At 40.2% G+C, this 24,627-nt stretch overlaps 1 protein-coding gene across 10 annotated transcripts in view; it reads left to right on the plus strand.

Annotated features, from left to right (window-relative positions):
- The window catches only part of LOC133635229 (discs large homolog 1-like protein), a 211,780-nt gene that overhangs the window by 120,598 nt on the left and 66,555 nt on the right, over positions 1-24,627 (plus strand). For 6 of the 10 annotated variants that reach the window (XM_062028164.1, XM_062028165.1, XM_062028168.1 and 3 more), the window contains 3 exons: positions 19,406-19,459; positions 21,429-21,479; positions 24,456-24,580. In XM_062028164.1, coding sequence (XP_061884148.1) covers positions 19,406-19,459; positions 21,429-21,479; positions 24,456-24,580 — 230 coding nt within the window. Of the gene's footprint in view, positions 1-14,915; positions 15,519-18,466; positions 19,243-19,405; positions 19,460-21,428; positions 21,480-24,455; positions 24,581-24,627 lie in introns of those variants that run through there. The other 4 variants (XM_062028172.1, XM_062028166.1, XM_062028171.1 and 1 more) reach the window with 4 other exon arrangements.

Below are 24,627 nucleotides of genomic sequence, written 5' to 3' on the forward strand. Positions count from 1 at the left end.
GTCCTCTGGATGGCTTGTCATTTGTGCTTTTTGCTTTGTGCTTCCATGTTGCATACCTTTCGCTCTCTTTCCTGTGCATTATCCTGCTGCACGATTTTTGTTTTATCATTATATACATTTTTTCCTGCACTTTGCCTGCTTTCTCTGCATCCTACGGTCACGGCCGACTTCGAAAATTATCAGGCAGGATACAATCCTGACAACACTTTTGAAGGTTAGCACCCTTTAGGCAGCTGCTTAAAGGTTGCAAACATCCCCTTTAAGTGCTGAAGATTTCTGTTTGGATTTGTGTTGGCTCTGCAATGAGGTGGCGACTTTTCCAGGGTGTACCCTGTCTTCGCCCGAGTGCAGGTGGGATAGGCTCCAGTCCCCCCGCCGCCCTAAAAAGGACAAGCGGTAGAAAATTATGGATGTTCGGCCTGCACTTGTGTGGGTTCTCTTCAAGTGCTACACCTGCATTCTCTCTATAAGTACAGTGTCGGTTGACGAAGTAGCCTTTATGTGTGAATTTGTAAGTAAATTGTCAATGACACTGTTTTAACTTCCACACTGTTTTGGAGCCTAAAACGGCAAACATTTGCCAACTGGTAAAAGTAAATCTTTTACTACAGTGAATATAGTGTATCTGAGGAAATGAATAGTATTAGTAAGTGTTTTGTTTTATGTCACAACCAATACAACATTGATTAAAAAGTGACCTGGCTTAGGTGGTAGATTGGTCTTCCCTTAACCCAAAGCCTCAGCTGCACCACAACACATATTTGAGCAAAATTCTGAACCCCCACTTCCTGATGCTGTGTCCTCATTAAGTAAAAGGGATAAGCACTGTAAGCATCATGTTTTGTTAGTAATATATGTGTTCCAAAAATTGTAATTAAGAACTCATCGAGCCTCATATTTTGTAATTTGATTAGTTTTATATCAAATGAGAAAATGGCTGTACTGGAAACTGCATAAGAGTGGATTAATGTCCATCCATCCATCCATCTTCTTCCGCTTATCCGAGGTCGGGTCGCGGGGGCAGCAGCCTAAGCAGGGAAGCCCAGACTTCCCTCTCCCCAGCCACTTCGTCCAGCTCCTCCCGGGGGGTCCCGAGGCGTTCCCAGGCCAGCCGGGAGACATAGTCTTCCCAACGTGTCCTGGGTCTTCCCCGTGGCCTCCTACCTGTCGGACGTGCCCTAAACACCTCCCTAGGGAGGCGTTCGGGTGGCATCCTGACCAGATGCCCGAACCACCTCATCTGGCTCCTCTCGATGTGGAGGAGCAGCGGCTTTACTTTAAGCTCCCCCCGGATGGCAGAGCTCCTCACCCTATCTCTAAGGGAGAGCCCCGCCACCCGGCGGAGGAAACTCATTTCGGCCGCTTGTACCCGTGATCTTGTCCTTTCGGTCATAACCCAAAGCTCATGACCATAGGTGAGGATGGGAACGTAGATCGACCGGTAAATTGAGAGCTTTGCCTTCCGGCTCAGCTCCTTCTTCACCACAACGGATCGATACAGCGTCCGCATTACTGAAGACGCCGCACCAATCCGCCCGTCGATCTCACGATCCACTCTTCCCTCACTCGTGAACAAGACTCCTAGGTACTTGAACTCCTCCACTTGGGGCAGGGTCTCTTCCGCAACCTAGAGATGGCACTCCACCCTTTTCCGGGCGAGAACCATGGACTCGGACTTGGAGGTGCTGATTCTCATCCCAGTCGCTTCACACTCAGCTGCGAACCGATCCAGTGAGAGCTGCAGTTGGACTCTGCCAAGGCTGCCCTTTGTCACCGATTCTGTTCATAACTTTTATGGACAGAATTTCTAAGCGCAATCAAGGCATTGAGGGGATCTGGTTTGGTGGCTGCAGGATTAGGTCTCTGCTTTTTGCAGATGATGTGGTCCTGATAGCTTCATCTGGCCAGGATCTGCAGCTCTCACTGGATCGGTTCGCAGCTGAGTGAGTGTGGATTAATGTCAGACAGTAAAATACAATGTGGTATATATTTATACACAATAATAACGTTGCTTAACAGAGCGTCTCAAAACCATTAAAGTTTTGTGTACAAACCCCAAAACCAGTGAAGTTTTGTAAATCGTAAATTAAAACAGAATACAATGATTTGCAAATCCTTTTCAACCTATATTCAATTGAATAGACTGCAAAGACAATATACTTAACGTTCGAAATGAAAAACGTTATTTTTTGCAAATATTAGCTCATTTGGAATTTGATGCTTGCAACATGTTTAAAAAAGCTGGCACAAGTGGCAAAAAAGACGGAGGAAATTGAGGAATGCTAATCAAACACTTACTTGAAACATCCCACAGGTGAACAGGCTAATTGGGAACAGGTGGGTACCATGATTGGGTATTAAAGCAGCTTCCATGAAATGCTCAGTCATTCACAAACAAGGATGGGACGAGGGTCACCACTTTGTGAACAAATGTGTGAGCAAATTGTTAAACAGTTTAAGAACAACATTTCTCAGCAAGCTATTGCATGGAATTTAGGGATTTCACCATCTAAGGTCTATAATATCATCAAAAGGCTCAGAGAATCTGGAGAAATCACTGCATGTAACATTGAATGCCCGTGACCTTGGATCCCTCAGGCGGTATTGCATCAAAAACCGACATCAGTGTGTAAAGGATATCACCACATGGGCTCGGTAACACTTCAGAAAACCACTGTCAGTAACTACAGTTGGTCGCTACATCTGTAAGTGCAAGTTACAACTCTACTATGCAAAGCGAAAGCCATTAATCAACAACACCCAGAAACGCCGTCGGCTTCGCTGGGCCCGAGCTCATCTAAGATGGACTGATGCAAAGTGGAAAAGTGTTCTGTGGAGTGACGAGTCCACATTTCAAATTGTTTTTGGAAACTGTGGACGTTGTGTCCTCTGGAACAAAGAGGAAAAGAACCATCTGGATTGTTCTAGGCGCAAAGTTAAAAAAACAGCATCTGTGATGGTATCGGGGTGTATTAGTACCCAAGGCATTGGTAACTTACACATCTGTGAAGGCACCATTAATGCTGAAAGGTACAAACAGGTTTTGGAGCGACATATGTTGCCATCCAAGCAACATTATCATGGACACCCCTGCTTATTTCAGCAAGACAATGCCAAGCCACATGTTACAACAGCGTGGCTTCATAGTAAAAGAGCGCGGGTACTAGACTGGCCTGCCTGTAGTCCAGACCTTATGAAGCGTAAAATACGACAACGGAGACCCCGGACTGTTGAACAACTTAAGCTGTACATCAAGCAAGAATGGGAAATAATTCCACCTAAAAAGCTTAAAAAATTGGTCTCCTCAGTTCCCAAATGTTAACCGAGTGTTGTTAAAAGGAAAGGCCAGTGGTAAAAATGCCCCTGTGCCAACTTTTTGCAATGTGTTGCTGCCATTAAATTCTAAGTTAAAGACCTACTGAAACCCACTACTGCCGACCACGCAGTCTGATAGTTTATATATCAATGATGAAATCTTAACATTGCAACACATGCCAATACGGCCGGGTTAACTTATAAAGTGCAATCTTAAATTTCCCGCTAAACTTCCGGTTGAAAACGTCTATATATAATGATGTATGCGCGTGACGTCAATCGTTGAACCGGAAGTATTGGTACCCCATTGAATCCAATACAAAAAAGCTCTGTTTTCATCTCAAAATTCCACAGTATTCTGGACATCTGTGTTGGTGAATCTTTTGAAATTTGTTTAATGAACAATGAAGACTGCAAAGAAGAAAGTTGTAGGTGGGATCGTGTATTAGCGGCTGGCTGTAGCAACACAACCAGGAGGATTTACTTGGATAGCAGACGCGCTAGCCGACGCTAGCCGCCAACCGCACTGATGATCGGGTTAAGTCCTTCGTCCTTGCGTCGATCGCTGGAACGCAGGTGAGCCCGGGTGTTGATGAGCAGTTGACGGCTGGCTGGCGTAGGTGGAGCGCTAATGTTTTTATCATAGCTCTGTGAGGTCCCGTTGCTAAGTTAGCTTCAATGGCGTCGTTAGCAACAGCATTGTTAAGCTTTGCCAGGCTGGGAATTATTAACCGTGTAGTTACATGTACATGGTTTAATAGTATTGTTGATCTTCTGTCTATCCTTCCAGTCAGGGATTTATTTATTTTGTTTCTATCTGCATTTGAGCCCGATGCTATCACGTTAGCTCAGTAGCTAAAGAGCTTCGCCGATGTATTGTCGTGGAGATAAAAGTCACTGTGAATGTCCATTTCGCATTCTCGACTCTCATTTTCAAGAGGATATAGTATCCGAGGTGGTTTAAAATACAAATCCGTGATCCACATTAGAAAAAGGAGAAAGTGTGGAATCCAATGAACCCTTGTACCTAAGTTACGGTCAGAGCGAAAAAAGATACGTCCTGCACTGCCTCTCTAGTCCTTCACTCTCACTTTCCTCATCCACGAATCTTTCATCCTCGCTCAAATTAATGGGGTAATCGTCGCTTTCTCGGTCCAAATCTCTCGCGCTGCACTGTAAACAATGGTAAAATGTGAGGAGTCCTTCCTCTGGTGTCATCACGCTACTTCCGGTATAGGCAAGGCTTTTTTTTATCAGCGACCAAAAGTTGCGACCTTTATCGTCGTTGTTCTCTACTAAATCCTTTCATCAAAAATATGGCAATATCGTGAAATGATCAAGTATGACACATAGAATGGATCTGCTATCCCCGTTTAAATAAAAACATTTCATTTCAATAGGCCTTTAATGATCATTTGCAAAATAAATTACGTTTCTCAGTTCAAACATGAAATATATTTTCTTTGCAGTGCATTCAATTGAATATAAGTTGAAAAGGATTTGCAAATAATTGTGTTCTGTTTTTATTTACGAATTACACAACGTGCCAACTTCACTGGTTTCGTAAAAGTGGGGTTTCTAGTCAGGATGATGACAGACAGAAACAGTCATATTTTTTCTTTTCCCATTTGATCTTCTTTTATTTTTCTCGATATCACGTGGTTGACCTGTAGACTAAGTTGATCAATGTTGATAATAAACAACTGATAATAATCGGATTAAGTTGAAGGGAGAATAGTGTATCATGATCTGTGGTCTAGATCATGTTATGTGTAGTTATGCTCTGTTAGTTTTGGACTCCTTTTAGTTCCTGTGTGTGCACCTCCCTGAGTTTGTTTTGGTTGCCATGGTTGCTAATTATGTTCACCTGTCTCTGATTAGTGTTCGGCCGCTCACCTGCTACCCGAGCACTAATCAGAGGCATTATTTAAGCCTGCCTTTGCCAGTCAGTCGGCCTGGCGTCATTGTTTGCTTCATGCTCCTGTTACGTGAGTACGCCTTGTCTTGAGCCTACGCTAAGTGTTAGCTTCAAATGCGATCGGCACGTGTTTTCCTTCGACTAGTTTTCTGTTTTTGGTGCTGTTTTGACTTTTTAAGAATAAATCATGTTTTTACCTGCACGCCATGTCCGGAGTGGTCCGTCTGCATTTCGGGAGAACAAACCCCGCCGTGACATAGTGTCAGTGTGTGTTGATAGGACTGATCTTCCTGCCGTCTGTCCACCATGTACAGTGTTTTATGGTAATCATTTTATATAACTATATGGGAGACCATCACAACTACTGCATACTAATATACTCAGATACAAGTTTTTGAGTGGGCAAAGAAGGCCTAAGTTACACTATAACTTCAACTGGTGGCCGGAGTGCCAAATTAGGCCCGGAAATGACACCATCCCGACCCCTGAATTCAGTTCAAAACTTGGGAGAAAAACAGTTTTGTAGAAAATTTCCAAAAACACTGAAGTACTCCTGTTGTATAAGGAACCTGGACCACTGCAAACACCTTGGCAGTTCCTTGCATTGACATTTTAACCTTGCTAGTGTCAGCTGGTTTGCTCCCCCTGCCTTTCCCATTCCGCACAGGGACGGAAACCCGGGTCATTCGTATGAGAGGTGAGTGTGCTGACCATTGAGCTGAAAGCACAAACTGGCAGCCCAGCAGCCAGTACCACTCCTAAGGTTGTCAGGGAGTGAGGTTTACTAACGTACAGCTGGCACAGCCACATTAGTTGGCCCCTGTTACACTTAACCCAGCTGGTTCGGCCCCATGCTTTTATCCCCGTCCGCACGGGGACGCAAAGCCTAGTCGTATGTATGAAAGGCAAGTGTCTTTCTCGCAATCTCCGGGCCTGGACTAAAAGCCCGAGCTGGCAGCCCAGCAGCAAGTTGTACTCTGGCACAGCCACACTGGCTGGCTCCCGTTACACCAGCAAACATAAAACACTGGAGTCCAAACTTGTGTTTCACATAACTGAGGCGCTCCTCCAGGCAATCCTTTTAAAGAGGAACTGCACTTTGTTTGGAATTTTGTCGATTATTCACACTCGGTGGAAAAAAGGTTTAGTGCTGGTGGCTCACAATAAGAAGATCCTGGGTTTGATCTATGGGCTCGGATTCTTTCTGTGTGGATCTTCCCGTGACTGCGTGGGTTCCTTCCAGGTACTCCGGCTTCATCCCACCTCCAAAGACATGCAACTAGGGATAGGCTGATTTGCAACACTAAATTGGCCCTAGAGTGTGAATGTGAGTGTGAATGTTGTCTGTCTATCTGTGTTGGCCCTGCGATGAGGTGCGATTTGTGAGAGAAAACACTCATGTTTTTTTTTTCTAGCAATGGAGGTAATCTAACTACCTCTATATGCTCTAAAAAACCTCCAACAACGTTTTATATACACACTGTAAGTATATATGTAATGTGGAAACAGGCATGTTCATAGTACAATGTAATATTTACCGTAATTTGGTTATTTTAAGCATACAGTGATGCATTAATTTCAAGGACGCATCACAATGTTCGTTGTTTCCTTGATAACTACAACTCATTGTTGCAGACTTCATGGGAGCCACAATTATTTTTTTGGGACAAATGATGATGCAGAACCTCATGTTTTTGAGCCTGAATATACGGAGGATGACCTAAAATTTTTAGAAGCTGAGTGTTTAGCAGAACCAGAAAGTAGCATTATTGCTAAGTGCTGAACAAGAAATACAAACTACGAACATAATACAACTAACACTTACTGTACAATGTCTGCTCTCACTCAGATGCCGACTGATGGGATGGATGTTCATATGTTCCCGTTTAGATGAAGAATTAATCATAATCCTCACCCAGGCAAAAAAAAATGTGCGAAACGAGCGTCTTTTCGTGTCATTCTCGCAATCTCCGGGTCTAAGTTGAATGTCAAAGTTGAGCAACTTCTCGGTTTATGTCCAAAAACTGCTACTATACAAATGAGACACATGATTTACAATCTATAATTAACTTTTACCAACTCAAAGGCGATGCAGCAGCCCACAGGCTCAATATGTCAATAACTGCATTAGCTCGTTACCTCTTTGGGATAACGGCGCCTCTAAAAGTAGTCCCTCTGCCTTTGTGCTTATAATAACAATGCTAATACTTGGTTAATGTATACAGTATTTAGTAATTTGCCGGTTTTCGGATGTTTTTCTGGAGGGCTTTATGGATGGGTGCAATAGATGACTCCCTTTACCTTTGTTAGCCACCATTGTTGCTGTATATTACAAACGAGAATGCATGAAGAAAGAAAAAAATGTGTGTTCTTGTCTTACATAGGGATTGTGAATGACAAGCAACATTTTTAAAAAGTGCAGTTTTCCTTTAAGTCCTCTCCTTTTTGGCAGTTAACCATTTATGGTGTTGCTGTACCTTGTTTACTTCAGAGGCAGTCATTAGTCATTTGTTCAACTATTTTAGTTATACTTGTAGTGTTCCTCAAGGTTGGAACGGTTTATTTTTCATCATTAGCGGCATTCAACTGGTGGCCCACGGGTTAAGTTAAAAAACTTGTGAGACAGAAAGTCTTTAAAAACAGCAGAACACTCCTAACTCTGACACAAATCAACTCTCCACTGTAGAAGACGTTGGTTCTACGGAACTTTATTCAGTTGTTTCTTTTTCTTTTTTTGCCTTTCAACGAAGGCAGACGCTTCCCATACTTTTACTTTATTTCTCCTGCTTTGCATTTTTTGTGTCCATGTTCTTGTTTTGTCTTAACTTTCTGAGAGACTCTAAGAAATCTAAAACATGGAATTGATAGACTGGTCTCTCAACTCAATTGACAAGATCTTATGATGAGAAGCTCATGTTCGGGGCAACCTGCCTGTCCTGATGGAACATTTGCTGCTAGATACATAAAGGACATTAGGGAGAAGTAGAGAGTGTGCAGGGTGATTATTTCCGTCAAATACATTGAAGCTATATATCTATTAGGAACTGTGGTAACAGGTCATCTGCTGATTGGATTGAGCATTGCTCTGATCTATTGACCAATTCAGAAGACGATGGCAGCTGTTCTAGGAGCCCAAAAACTGCCCCTTGTGATGGATGAGCTGGGCAGAGCTGTGCGCACTCAGACTTTGGCAATTTCAGATTGCAAATTAGATAACATCTCGGAGAAGCTTTCACTCTGCAAGGCAAAATGATGATCAATTTGAGAGCCAGAACAGACAACAAGAGCAGACAAATCATTGGAATGGGTTTTCTTGCCAAAACCTAAACAATCCTTATCAACAATTTGACATTAGCCTTGGCAGGGTCATGCAGTAAACACGGCAGTGAGAACATTGCAGCGAAAGACGGTCTGAATCCTTTCGCCCTTCTTCAAAGACACCTGGGATGGTGACTCATTTCCGTGATGCCGAACATGGCCACTTCCAGCCTTATGGACAAACACACACCCAGGGACTACTACTACACAAATATGCACACATACCTTCCACACATAGGAGTTTAGTTGATTATTTCTTCTCCTCCTAGCCCATGTTTGTCTTTCCTTTTTACTTCTTACGGGTCACAGCCAGGTGGTGACCCATTAGTCTTCCTGTTCTGTAAACTCCTGCAACTGTATGTTGTATGTCTGTTCTTGGACGGCAGGGCCGGCCCGTGGCATAGGCCGTATAGGCAAATGCTAAGGGCGCCGTCCATCAGGGGGCGTCACGCCAGTGCCACAAATGTTGGAGAAAAAAAAAAAAAAGTTGGTACTATTATTTCTAAATACAAAAAATAATCCCACGTTAATTAAAATGCAAAGTAAAGCCTATTTAATAGAAATATTATTTGTTACAACATTACGGTGCGCCCCCTCCCTTCCCGTATCATGACTCTTTTTGGACTCACCACGTCAAAAAATCAACACAAGATGTCAAAACGGCCAAAACTGTCAGGTGCCCAGGGAAGAAAAAATAGAAAAGAAGAGGAGGAGAAACAAGAAAAAGACACAGGTAGCAGGTAGGTAACGTTAGCCTGCATGAAATTATTTGTCTGTTACAGAATGTGATAGTAACCTGGCTTTTTAGCATTAAGCTAATGCTACATGATTCGGCAATTGCTAATCAATAAATAGCTAGTTCTGTTTTAACGTCGGGTTAATATTGTGGAGGGGGCTAAATTGTTATGGAAAATAATAATGTAACGTTAGGTAATTACAGTACTCCCACCTTACATTCCTCAGGGACATTTGTATTAGATCTTTTAAGCAGGTGTTTTTTGTTGACATTGTTATTGCCTTCTGGTTAGCTAATGTTTGCCCTGCAGGTAATAGTCACTTTTCCACCCCTTTGTATAGTAGGTATAGTTGTAAGCCTAGTTGTTAAAGTGCACATCATTAATGTTAATTAAGCAATATCACATGAGAGGGAATGCTGTTTTTTAATTTGAGCGCTGCTGTGATTCGGTTAAAGATAATCATAACATAACATTCTCATACAATATGTTAATGTAATTTCTTTAAGTAAACAAAAAGGTCAAAGACAAAGCTATTCGGTTTCTTGTGAGTATACACACTTCACTGCCGATGTGGGGGGGCGCCACCTAAAATCTTGCCTAGGGCGCCAGATTGGTTAGGGCCAGGCCTGTTGGACGGGCTGTATTGAAAACTAATTTCGTTATACTTTTTATGTGCAATGACAAAGTTATATTCTATTCTATTTAATTTGATATACAAAATAAGATTAACAGTGGAGGAACTAGTCTGTCCCCCAGGCCCCCGGTCCTAAGCTTTCTGTAAACGTGGCTCCCAAAACAATTGATTTGAATAGCCCTGCACTAGAGAGAAGAACATTAAAGGCCTACTGAAACCCACTACTACCGACCACGCAGTCTGATAGTTTATATATCAATAATGAAATCTTAACATTGCAACACATGCCAATACGGCCGGGTTAACTTATTAAGTGCAATTTTAAATTTCCTGCCACACTTCCGGTTGAAAACGTTTTTTTATGCTGACGTATGCGCGTGACGTCAAGGGTTGGTACGAAAGTTGAATCATATACAAAAAACTCTGTTTTCATCTCAAAATTCCACAGTATTCTGGACATCTGTGTTGGTGAATCTTTTGCAATTTGTTTAATGAACAATGGAGACTGCAAATAAGAAAGTTGTAGGTGGGATCGGTGTATTAGCGGCGGACTACAGCAACAACCAGGAGGACTGAGAGATGGATAGCGAACTCACCTTAACTTCCTCCGTCTCCGGGCCGCCAACCGCATCTGTGATCGGGTGAAGTCCTTCGTTGCACCGTCGATCGCTGGAATGCAGGTGAGCACGGGTGTTGATGAGCAGATGAGGGCTGGCTGGCGTAGGTGGAGAGCTAATGTTTTTAGCATAGCTCTGTGAGGTCCGGTTGCTAAGTTAGCTTCAATGGCGTCGTTAGCAACAGCATTGTTAACCTTCGCCAGCCTGGAAAGCATTAACCGTGTAGTTACCTGTCCATGGTTTAATAGTATTGTTGATTTTCTATCTATCCTTCCAGTCAGGGATTTATTTCTTTTGTTTGTATATGCAGTTAAGCACGATGCTATCACGTTAGCTCGTAGCTAAAGTGTTTCGCCGATGTATTGTCGTGGAGATAAAAGTCACTGAATGTCCATTTCGCGTTCTCGACTCTCATTTTCAAGAGGATATAGTATCCGAGGTGGTTTAAAATACAAATCCGTGATCCACAATAGAAAAAGGAGAAAGTGTGGAATCCAATGAGCCAGCTTGTACCTAAGTTACGGTCAGGGCGAAAAAAGATATGTCTTGCACTGCATTCTAGTCCTTCTCTCTAACGTTCCTCATCCACGAATCTTTCATCCTCGCTCAAATTAATGGGGTAATCGTCGCTTTCTCGGTCCGAATCTCTCTCGCTCCATTGTAAACAATGGGGAATTGTGAGAAGTCCTTCCTTCGGTGACGTCACACTACTTCCGGTACAGGCAAGACTTTTTTTTATCAGCGAGCAAAAGTTGAAACTTTATCGTTGATGTTCTCTACTAAATCCTTTCAGCAAAAATACGGCAATATCGCGAAATGATCAAGTATGACACATAGAATGGATCTGCTATCCCCGTTTAAATAAAAAAAAATCATTTCAGTAGGCAGCAAGTTATGAGGATGTGCCATTGAATTGAATCCTAGAAATTCTGCCTCATCATAACACTGTTTGATTCATAACCAAGGTTACATTTATGTATTCAATTTCATCTACTGATATGCAGGTAAGTATTTGTGATGAGCAATGAATTCATATTTTTATTTCAGTTTATTTGAGATATTATTTGTGTTAATTCACAAAAGTGGTGAAAGTTGACAAATAGCAAACCTTTTCACACGGTGTATACATTATATTGTGTTTTGTGTATGTTCCAATATTACGCTGTATCCTCCTGAGAAGCAGCATCCTCTGTAGTCGATATTTGTTTCCGGTCATTTCCTTGACCATTTAAAAAAAAGCCCTGTTATCCAAAACACAAATTACCACTGCAGAGAACATTGTTTCTCAGGAGATTACAAGTAATGATAAAGGGACTAAAATATGTAAATGTCACAAAGCATATGCAGATCTCAGTTGCTTCCGCCCCATTTGTATACTATAATTTCTTAGCAGCCCTCATCCTCTTGACTGCCCACCTTCTAGCAATATTTTAGCATTGACTTCCTTTAGCACTATGTTGTTAACAGCCTATTCTCCTTGCTCATCTTTTCTTGACTGAGCAGCTCGCCTGCAACGCTGGTAGCCCTTTACACAGTGGACTCATACATGCTCTAACCCACTATATCATCTCTTCTCTAGTTTCAACCACACTCTCTGTATTTCACAGTTCTCTATTCATGGGTGCCTCTTTATCATGTTACTGTTGCTCTGGCCGTGTCTTCAGGGGCTATATACTGACAGACGATGTAATCGTGCATCAAAGCCATTGTTAGGGTATATAATTAAACCAGCATTCTTTAAATTACAGCTGTCAAAAGGCCAAAAGTTTAATTTCAAACTATAAGCTGCTACTTTTTCCCTATACTATGAACCCTGCGGCTTTTAAGACAGAGCGGCTAATTTATGGATTTTTCTTCGCTGGTGCCAATAACAAAAATAGTTTGAAAAAAAACCAAGTAAAAACATTAATAATGATTTTTATTGTTTGTGCTATGGCACCATCTTTTGGACAAGTTTGCTCACTACAGGTGCTACAGTGTCCTTTCATTTAACGGTAGTGCTTTCAACCAGATTTTTGAATGCTGTGTGTAATGTTCTATATTCTCAATGGAACATTTAAAATTTTGGGGTCGTTTACTGGCGTCATCTTGCAGTCTGCACATATACATTCTGTGTGACTGCCATCTACTGGTCACACTTATTATTACACCATCTACCAAATAATATAGCTTTGAGGTCGGTAAGCACAGCCAGAATTATTCCATACGTTAGGGTTATAAGGATTTTATTGTCTAAAAAATACAGTAATTTGAGTTTGATCAAGGTGATCAGCTTTTAGCATTTTTACCTCGATGGAACATGGTGGAAATGTCTGTTAGAAGTTACCGCAGTAATAAACAGTAGGGATTAGTGTGTCATCGTCGCGAAAGTCAGGCTTGTCACAACGTAATATAATGTTCAATCAGTGTTGTGCCTCTTCCACCTTACACAGCTAGAAGTGCAGCTCATAAGATAAAAATAAAGAAATGTGTCTAACACTAGCATAGAAGTTGAAACACAACATTGACAAAGAGCAGCGGTTTTAGTGACAAACTTTAGTCTCACTGCAGCTCACCATACTCCTGCCTTGAATGCGGACTTGCAGGCACTCACAGGATGTCTTTGTGACTGAACTACTGAATTTGAATACTCTTGTGTTCAAATATTTTTTGAGTTTGTGGATAAAAAAATGTTGTTCTTGAAATAATCATTAAACTTGTTGGTACTTGTTATTCTACAAGATACTGCGGTAGTGAATAGTAAGCATGCAACGGTACTCGGTATAATTCTGCACGGGACGCCTTTAATTAAAGAAAAACAAATCGCAATATTAATCAAGATCCGGTGATATGAAAAAAATTATTGTGATCATTTTTTTTGCCATACTGTCAACTCATTGTCTGGTGCAGCTTTTAAGGTGTGAGGTTTTACACAACATACTATTACACGTCCACACTAACTGAAGTCAGTTACTTATAACTAGGCAAAAACATCCAAAAATGATTACGACCAGGTCCTAGTTTATTGTTTTAACATGCCTAACAATTATTTAAGGTGACGATGAAAACCACAATATCTAGACACAAACAGATACCTATAAAGATGCACACACTTTTTCATAAGTACAAGTACATAGGTCAATGCATTGAAACACTCTGTGTATTCCAGCTCACCCATCTGACCATGCAGTTGTTCTCTGAAGGAAAGAGCTTGATGGTGACTGGGAACTGTTCTCCACCAATCACAGCTCACAACCCATCCTACTTTCGCACACTGGCTGTGAGCTGTGCAAGGCTATTCCCGGTCGCCTATCGATTAGTTATGCCTGGCTGCTGTTGTGTGCAGGAGACCAGGAAAGCCCCTAATTGGCCAGTCCGGGAAAGAGAGAGAGAGAATAAGAGTTGTAAGGAAGGGGACAGAGACTGAAAGAGGGAGGGAGCAAGGACAAGACAGAGGCTAAAGAGACAGGGAACCGACCATACACTACTCAACAATTAACAGTACAGACATGTGAGACTATGGATTCGTATTTCCACTTTTGGAATATAAACTGACATCATTGCCATTGGAGTAGCTGGGATTGTTTTTATTTTTTTTTAAAGCTGGAGTGTGCAACAACTAAGGGTCATTGGATAACGTGTAACCCTGAGATCACAGAAGCGAAGACAATTTATGGAAATTGGAAAGCAAAATCTTTCTTCGAGTGCTGGAGTTGACTTAAATTGTTTTCAGTCGTTGATAAGACCTGAAGCAAAGGCTGTAAAAAAACTCAGTTCTTCCAAGGTTCTTCTTGCTTTCCGAGAGGGAACATTGTTCAACACAGTTCAGGTGCTTCGAAGCGGACGTAATGTAAACAAGAAAAAGAAAGCGTAATTGTATGATCCTAATGTACAGAGACAAATGCAGTGGAAAAGAAAAAAAAAGAACCCATGCTTTGACATGATGAACATTTCCGTTGTTCTTTGATGCCATGACCTACATTATATGGACACAAGTAATTCCAAAGAGCGTCTTGGTTTGTCATCCCTGTTAAGACGTGATGCGGTGAGAGCGAGATAATACATTAGAAGAAGTGAGGAGCATCTCAGAGTTTTTGTTCATATTTATTTCTCCAGATATGACCACTTACTTCCACAGTCATGAGTTTTGTTGTAGTCCTAAAAAGCCCAGCAGTGGTTCTTCTAAGGGAAAATCTGGCAAAGGGAAGGTTAAGTCCGCCAAGGGCCACTGCCACTCGAAGCATAGCCAAAAATTATTGCAAGTCCAATCAAATCAACCGCACCGGTCCCCGCTCCACTCACCAAAGCACCATTCCCATTCGCCGAAACATGGATATCATTCGACAAAACATCTCCTTCCTTCTCCTTCTCCGAGCTATTACCACATAGCACCACCGTCTCAAAGTCATCAGCTTGCTCCACCATTATCAAACTACCAGCTGGGTCCACAATCACCAAGTCAGCTATTGCATTCAGCAAGCCACCACCAGATCCACCTCTCACCTAGCCATCAACAGCTGCAGCATTGTTATCCAAACCAGCAACAATTTCATCCTCCTGCTTCACCCAGTTGCTTACTCTCCTCGCCATCATTGCATCAACTCTGTCATCACCATCAACAGCAGCCGGCACATTCCCATTCAACCAGTCACCATTCCTTGTTCCAACAGTACCAACATAATTATCCTCCGCCTCTGCCCCACTGCTCACAGTCTCTTTCTATACATCCGTTTCACTCGCCACAGCTCCCTCTGTGTTCAGAACTGGGTGGTTATGGGTGGAACACATTGCCCACGAACCTGGCCAACAGGTGTTCTCGAGGAATTTTTCCAAACTTCAGAGATAATGTGGCAAAAAGTCCCACAAAGGGCAAACCCAAAGGAAAGGCTGGTTCTAGACGATGGCCTAATGATGCCTATACCTGGAATTTACACTCTATGGAGCCACCTTCACAGGTGCCACACATGCACCACTTTTCACATATACAAGCCCATGTGCAGGTAGGTTGCATTGGTAGCATGTTTACTGCATGGACAATAAACTGTAGTATATTTATTCAGAAAGGTTTTTAGAACAGTAACATATTTTTTATTGTGTGATACCTTTGTTTTTTGTTCTCAGAACACAAGTCACAGATTTGGGTCAAATCTTGTGTTTTTATAACTGTATTTTAGAGCTCACAATTGTGCCTCAAAAATGTTTTTGGCCTAACTGACATTTATCAATTTACATATTTGAATGCACAATGAGATCATCGTCAACCGACGTCAAGTAATTCTAGTAAAAATTATGGCTGAACGATTTTGCAAAAAAATCCAAATGCAATCAACATTGTGATTGCTATTTATTATATGTGATTATTTGTTCCATGGTCCTCTTCTCAGGAACCAGCTTCTTCTGTGTTGGAGTTGAGGGGACTTCGGTTTACTTCGCTCGGCATTTTACCAGTCACGTTTTCGATTTTACTTTTGTCTTGAGGTGGGTCCCCTCTGGGCTTGTGTCTCTTCTTTGTGGTCTGGCCTTTCAGGGCCTGTTGATTATATATATATATATATATATATATATATATATATATATATATATATATATATATATATATATATATATATATATATATATATATATATATATATATATATATATGTATGTATGTATGTATGTATGTATGTATGTATGTATGTGTAAAGTGAAGGGTGTTAATCCCGACAAAAACATCCACCGTGGAAGGAACGTCTGCCCTGTGCTCTTCGACTACGGTCTGCACCGGGGCCAAACAGCTGGAAAGGTGTAACAACTACATTATTACCTGTCACTCTTTATAACTCCTTCTGCAGATCTGAATGCTGATTATTTAAATGTTTACCTAAGTTTGAAGCAAAAGTGGTAATATTAATCGCCACATTTGGCGAGGCATGTTTTAAAGCAGCTGTTGTGAGAGCAGTGTGTGTGTGTGTGTGTGTGTGTGTGTGAAGTGAAGTGAAGTGAATTACATTTATATAGCGCTTTTTCTCAAGTGACTCAAAGCGCTTTACATAGTGAAACCCAATATCTAAGTTACATTCAAACCAGTGTGGGTGGCACTGGGAGCAGCTGGGTAAAGTGTCTTGCCCAAGGACACAACGGCAGTGACTAGGATGGCGGAAGCGGGGATCGAACCTGCAACCCTCAAGTTGCTGGCACGGCCGCTCTACCAACCGAGCTATACCGCCCCATATACCGTGTGTGTGTGTGTGTTTAATATGGTTATGTCCTGCTACAGCACATCAATACCGTAGGTCTTCGTCAAACTGTGCACGTAGTCAGTCGGAGTTCTTCTCAGCAAACCTCGGCACAGGGAAAACATATTGTTCATATGAACTTTTTTTGAGAACTGTTTTCATTCGACTGAAATCATATCTTAAGATCTAATTTGTTTGTTTTATTATCTAATCACAATCCATCTTTATATGGTATCTTGATGTTGATTTTTAGTGTGTTCTTTTTAAATTTGTTGGCTAAAGCTGGAACTGTAATCCATTTCTGATTGTGGTTAGCTCAGAAGCAAACGACCTCAATGTGTTGTTTGCTCACACTCAGACTTCCTTGCACAGTAATCACGTTATAATTTTCCTTATTGCCTACTATTGAAATTTACCAAATGCCTTTGTTTCTTTTAAATGATTGTAGATGAATAATTTTAAACCAAGCCTATGTTAGGTCATAATACACTGTTGGTTTAACTTAATACAAAATGGTACACAGAGTATCTCGCATGACAAAATGATGACGTCAATATGAAAATTTGTGACAAAAATGCAGCTTTCTGTTTTTTTAACTGTTTATGTGCAGTGGACAGAGTAATAGGAGATAGGGTGTAGTCTGATTTTTAATTAATGGAATTAGAAAATCAGTTCTAATTGGATTAAAGTCCTACTTTATCTGATTAGGAAGTTTCATTACATGTACGAAGAAATAGTGAGCAGTTATTGTCGTGCATCACTCCCACACATGTCAAAGTAACTGCTCCAATTCTTGAAAGTTTATCTAAATTTTGTCGCATGTAACAGTTACAATGGCATCATTATCTTTTGATTGTAAATTTGATATGTGAATGGTGTAGTTGTTTTCGGTTTGCAGTTTTCAATTAACTTATTTTGTTCTGTGTATTGCAAATGACTGCATGAACTTGTTACTGACGGTAAATGGAAATTGGCAACTAAAATGGACTAATGACCTCTCAGACACAATAGGGCATAGAAATAAAGCAGCATACATACACAGAAGGTCACTCCTCACATAAAAACGCTACACTGTAATTGTATAATCATGTTCTGTACACTAAGCAATGGTCTGGTTCTGGATGTTTGACAATATACTGTACTTTATACGGTACAATATCTTCTGGACCTTTAATGAAAACAGCCACTTGCATTCTCTCTATTCCAAACACACATACTGTACATATTGATGTTACGTAAGCCTGCAGTCTGATTTGGCGTGTCAGTCGAATTAACATCTGACGGACAGGATTTGTTTCTGTTAACGAGACACACAGAAACAAAAATAAGTCCACGCAGAGGTTGTGTGCTTTAAATAGTTCTTAAGTTCCAATGGCAAATAATTTACATATCTTAGATAAGTCAATAAAAAGGGTGACGTGATGTTACACCACCAGTTGAGACATATATAATGAAGTATCTGAGATATAAATATATTTTGGGAATTTTTTAAGGGATTCTGAATTTTTTTTACATAAACATAATTTTTTATCAATATCACCAAGATATTTTAGAGTCGTTGTGCACTTTTCATCCCTATTGTATGTGCATTTAAGGTTTGGGTATCTGCGCACCTTCTGCTGTTGTTGAGTTGACATATTTGACTCCTCCCACCATGCCGTTAATCCCTGTGATCCTCTCTCTTTTTCTGTTCCCATGTGGGATAAAGCCTCCATTCAGCATGACTGACAGATTGGATACGTGGTGGACAGCGAGAGAGAGAAAGAGATTGACAGACTCTGAGTGGTATAGCTTGTAAAACAAGAGAGGGCAAGAGAGATGAGGGGACAGGATATATGAGAAAGGTAGTGATTAGCAAAGAGAGAAATATTCTTTTCTGGCTCTATTGCATTTTGAAACTGCGAAATGTGGGTGTCTGCATGTCCATTTGGTTTATAGATTTGTTGGCAGGTTGTTACGTGTTTAGGGACAAGTACTGAGATTCACAGTTTCCTTCATTGGACTGGCTCGGTCATGTTTGGTTTATGGATGAGGACTTCACCGTTGGATTGCAGGGTTCTAAATATTCTTAGATAAGAAAAATAAGAAAGGTGACATGGCTATGGGTTATGAGGTTTGTGCAGTACATACAAGGAGAAAACATTTATAAGAAAGAAGGAAATGGCATTCATGGTCATAGAATATAGGTGGTGTTGGGAAGAATGCTGTTTTGAAAGAAATTAGATGCGCAGGCATTTAAGAAGCTTGTGCACTTTGTGACCAGTCAGACTAGTCTACCAAAATATATTGTGGCGCCATATTGCTGAATAGTGTGTAATTTATGTGTGTAAGGAAATGTATAACAATGTTAGTTGTTTGATTGCCTGGGAAATTGTGATTTGCAGCGGAATACATTAGTTTTGTCTGCTGTAAGGGTTGTGCATTATGTCATGTAGTGTATGCAGTCGCTCCAAGGTGGTAATCTATAGCAGATGTACTCAACATGCTGTACCAAAACATGAGACGAGTAAGTCCGTATTGTACATCTGTGTGTATTTGAGTATTGTACACTGTTTGTTCTGCATGTGGACATGGATCAATAAAGTTCTTTCTCTCCACCTGTTAAGTGCCTTGGATCTTCCTGAAAAACATTATTTTTTATATCTTGTTTGTCTTGTTTCAAATTGCAGGCCAACCCCACTCCCGTTGTGGTCAACACAGACAGTGTCGACACCCCCCCATATGTGAGTATTGAGTCATATGTAATCAATAATGCCGAGTTTTAAGTTTGTTTTATCCACCTGATGATTAACATGTGAATAATGTATTCCTCTGATGTGGGTTATTGTCTTACTATACTAAGATCCACAAGAGGAGGGGGTATTCATTCATCCATCTATTTTATATACCGCTTGTTAGCTGGAACTTATCCCAGTCGACCTTGGATTAGAGTAAGGTTAACCTTTGTATGCATTTTTGGTTCCAGACATTTATATTTATCATCTTACGACTAAACTTCTCAAACAAAATTTTGTGAAGTGTACTGATATGCTGAACTTGTGATCTCAAGGGTCGTAGTTATTGCTTTTTTCTTTTAAGTTAAATAATCATGTACAAAACCAAAAACCCAGTTTGAGTGTGTGCATTTATCACAAACCGTATTATACAGTATAAAGTATCACCATATATTCATATTATATCGTTTTATCGCCTCTCATCCCACCAGATTCATCAGTTCATTTTCAAGACGAGATAGACCTGTTCTATGCAACAGAAAAATGCTATATTTATTTTAGTGAATTTACATTTTCATTAATAAGAATGCCTTTTTTTTGTATCAGGCCTTGAATATTGTAAACACTCAGTTTTTGTGTGAAAGTGTTTGCCCAATAAATGGAGTCTCTTTGTCCAAAGCAACAACAGAAAGCTAAGGATCCTTGCGCGGCATTTACATTTTTAGGATTTTTTTCCGCCCATTCATTGTCTCTTGCAATTATTACATGCATTAAACATTAACAACAACCTTTAATCGTCCTCATGTCATTAAATGTAGTAATGTAATTGTAGTAACGTAATTTCAGTATTTCTCCCTCTGGAAAACAATGTTGTTTGGTTAAATGGTAAATCCAGAATAGTTTGAGCCCAGATGTCAGTTTACTGGTGGCCAGCTGCCACAGCAAATCAGTGTCTGTCATTGTTAGCTAAGTTTATTATATAATTACTGTGAAAATACTCACCTGCCTGGAATAAAATCCAGGAAGCTACAGACTTATTAATCAAGTCCTGTTTAATAATTGTATGTTTGTGTATTTTTTTTACCATAGCTTCCTTATTAAAAAATAAGAAAAAGGTATTTATACGTAACATTATTGTTATCAGTACAAGTAGATTTTATATTGTAGGTTTACATTTATATTTTTCTGGGTGGCAGATCATTCTTACTTATTGTATATGGTGGCTAATGAAATATGGTGATACAAATGTACAGTCAAAACTAATCTGACTGCACAAAAACACAGATTACAGACAAGGAGATTATGCAGACCACTGGGATGCCATTTATTTGTGCACACGTGTGTGCTCACCCATCTCCTCCTATGCTCAAAATCAAATAACTTTATCAAATTTGTGCCTGGTACATTTTAAGACATTCACCCACAACCAATTTTATTTTGTTTAATGATTGTAACTAATGAGCATTGATTAAACCCGGACCACATGAAGTGCCCATTAACTACATGCAGTAGAGCTCACATGCGAGCCGCGGTGGTGAGTGTGCAGTGATCTGTGTTGCTGGAAACAACATCTATTTTTATTCTTTTTATCAATGCACATGTGTTAAAAGTACAATTTCAATGTTGATGGTGTGCATTTATTATAAAATAGAATGAAGGTTATGGCAAAGCTAGCGACTGTGTTTTATGCGATTTCTCTAACTCAAACAAAAAATCGATAGATTACTCGATTATGAAAACAATAGATAGCCTCAGCCTTAAAAGATAACCAATAATATTCTTTGACAAATTGGTAAATGTAGAAATACGAAAAAGGACTGAGGCTCGGCATTTCAGCATAACTCATGAAAGTGAAACTGGAATGTTTCAAATTATACTTTATATGAAATGATTCAATTTCAATTATTTTAAAAATGTATCTGTGTCTTGCTTGCTGACTAATTTCTGTCACTTGTTCACCACTTGCTGTCTCAAACAGGTCAACGGAACAGACGCGGACTATGAATATGAGGAAATCACAATGGAGCGGGTATAAAACATGCACCCTCCCTACATAGTGCAAATGCATCAGGGTAATAGAAACATAAACAACATACTGCCAAAAAGTCAGTAGTATGTGTAGACCTGCCAGCATGTAAGCATTTTTCGTACATGTGGGTGTTTAGGAACTCTCAAAAAATGCCTTCAAGGTTGGCAAGTCTTTTACAGTGTGTGTACTGCAATGGAAAACGTTAAAACCCAAATTGTTGAAGCCTATTTGTTTTACATAGGTACATATAGATTAGACGGACATGCCCTGTGTTACATATCATGGCTACGTGTCAGTGTTGTTTTCGTTCTCTCCCCAGCTCACATTTTTTGCACATTTTTACCAACCCTATTTTACGAACATTACTATTGCTTCTCCATCAGTCTCAACTTTCTTCCTCTGATCCTCTCGGCCCCTTTCTCATTATACTCTCTTTTGTCTCACCCCGAGGCTCTCTCGCAGTTCTTCTCGCTCAGTCTTTTCTCCTGTGACCTGGATATGTCTGCTTGACTGGCTCTGCCTTAAAAAACACTATGGATGTACAAACGTACATGCAAACAGAGACGCAAAAATGACACACATTCATGCCCAGTAAGACGGATCGCAAGGAATATAGACAAGGTTGTTTTTTTCACCAGAGATAAAATAAAACAACAATTAATTTCATAAAAACAAAACTGTTAAAAGACTAATTTAGCAACAGAAACATTCACGTATTGTTCCCATAGCCATTCCTATATTATGTATGTGTTAATTTTAATACTGTGATATTTTATAGCAGATCTACTAATAACTCTGTGTCTGCCTAAGGTTATACTCACCATATAATGGTTGTCTGTTGCAAAGCGATACTTATGAGTCATGTGTTTCTCTCAGTTAGTAACAAGGTAAAACCACGTTGCCAGTGGCTGTTTTACTTATGGGTCACTTGGGCAATTGTCCAAGACTACATTATCTTGGGGGCAACAGAAGAATGAGAGGGGAAAAAATGATGTATAAGTATTTCTGCTCGGCAACCCATGCCCCACCATACTGCTAAAAAAGGATGAATCCATAACAATGAGAGGTTATCATCACACCTTGAGGGGGTCTCGCACAGGGCGCTATTGAAGCTAGAACCTGCACATAGCTCACAATGTCATTAAATAATGCAGAATGTAATTCAGAGTTGAATGACAAATTACACCACAGACCATATTTTGACTTACATGCACTAGATTCAGTACTAGTTCCGTTTCTTGCTAAGTTTTTATTAGTTGTTGGGCTACATACTTTTCACTGAAATATGCTTGAGAACACAATACTGTCTGCACTCGATTATTGCAGGGGTTACGTATGGTGTCCGAACAGTGCCGAAATCTGCGTATGTAAAAAAGAAGAACAGTCTGAAGAAGAGTAGTCTTGAGTGTAGGGTCTAAAGTTTAGACAAAATAACCCATTTTATATACTGTTATAAAAACAATAAAAACACACAATTGCAATCTCAATGTGAGGATATCATATTAGCCATTCTGGCACTACCTTTTATCATATAAAGTAGGTCTGCATCTCCATAATATAACATTGCAATTACTTGGGGAGCAGATACTGATCATTGACCTGCTCAGTGGTCTTGTGGTTAGAGTGTCTGCCCTGGAAGGTCGTGAGTTCAAACTCCGGCCAAGTCATACCAAAGACTATAAAAATGCGACCCATTGCCTCCCTGCTTGGCACTCAGCATCTAGTATTGGAATTGGTTGGTTGAATCACCAAATGATTCCCGAACGCGGCCACCGCTGCTGCTCACTGCTCCCCTCACCTCCCAGGGGGAAACATGGGGACGGGTCGAATGCAGAGGATAATTTCACCACACCTAGTGTATGTGACTATTGTTGGGACTTTAACTTTTAACTTTAACTATAAAAAAATGTTGCCAGTCAAAGTAAGCTATCTGATGTGGGTTCTGAACCGAGGATGTCGTTGTGGCTTGTGCAGCCCTTTGAGACACTTGTGATTTAGGGCTATATAAATAAACATTGATTAATCTTTAATTAAATCAAATTGGTAAAACTTGTTGTTAAAGATAGCATTTTTCCACATGATATCATAAAAAATAGTGATGTCATTATTTAATAGATAGTAGTATAAAAAAATAGACTAATTATAGGTTATTTTGTCTAAAGACTCTAATCTTATTTAGAAGCGACACACAACAGGCCCCGTTCATATTGGCACTGACCAGGCGATAGCAGGTATTTAAAGTGACCAATCAGAAGAAAGGAGAGTTGCTTGGCCATGTATTCAATGACCGGCCCTGTGGAGTAGAACGTCGCGCATGTAGACAAACAGAGAAACAGAGTCCGCACAAGCGGCAAATTAGTCCGCACATACAGAGTGTTTTTTGAGCGCAAGGATTTTGGCACTGTTTTGACGCTATAGTTACGCCCCCCCAATAGTAAGTATATTTCGGTAAAGTCGAGATGCTATTTATTTTGTGATTTGTGTGATTATTAATGTCTTTATAAGTCCTACACATACTCTACACAGCTTTCACACACAATTAAAAACACTTCTCCTCTCTCTTATATCTTAAAACAGTGCATACACTCTAAAACCTATGTAATTTTACCATGAGAACTCAAATTGGTACTCAAATGTTGACATACTTTTTTATTTAACAAGAAGACATAATTAACCTTTTCGAGCTACTCAAATACTGTATCAATGTACTCAATGGTACTCAATGGTACTTTAAAATCTGCACTGCACTGTATCTGCAGTAAGTAAACTGCCAAGTGGCGAGGGAACACTGTAATATAATTATTATTATTATTATTATTACTTAAAGTTGTTTCAAAAAACTTAAAAAAAGTAATATATTGTGGCCGGAATACAAGTAGACTGGCTACACTGCGGTACCGTTGTTAGATGCATATACATGTGTTACATGCTTTTATATCACTGACTCGTTGTTTATTATTACACGTTTTTGTTTAGGGTAACTCAGGTTTGGGATTCAGTATTGCAGGAGGAACTGATAATCCTCATATTGGAGAAGACCCGTCCATCTTTATTACCAAGATTATACCAGGAGGAGTCGCCGCCCAGAATGGACGACTCAAGTAAACACACACAAACACACTATGTTTGCATGTTCACTATATGTTGT

The sequence above is a fragment of the Entelurus aequoreus genome, linkage group LG19, assembly GCF_033978785.1.
Source record: "Entelurus aequoreus isolate RoL-2023_Sb linkage group LG19, RoL_Eaeq_v1.1, whole genome shotgun sequence".
In the NCBI taxonomy this organism is placed as follows: Eukaryota; Metazoa; Chordata; class Actinopteri; order Syngnathiformes; family Syngnathidae; genus Entelurus; species Entelurus aequoreus.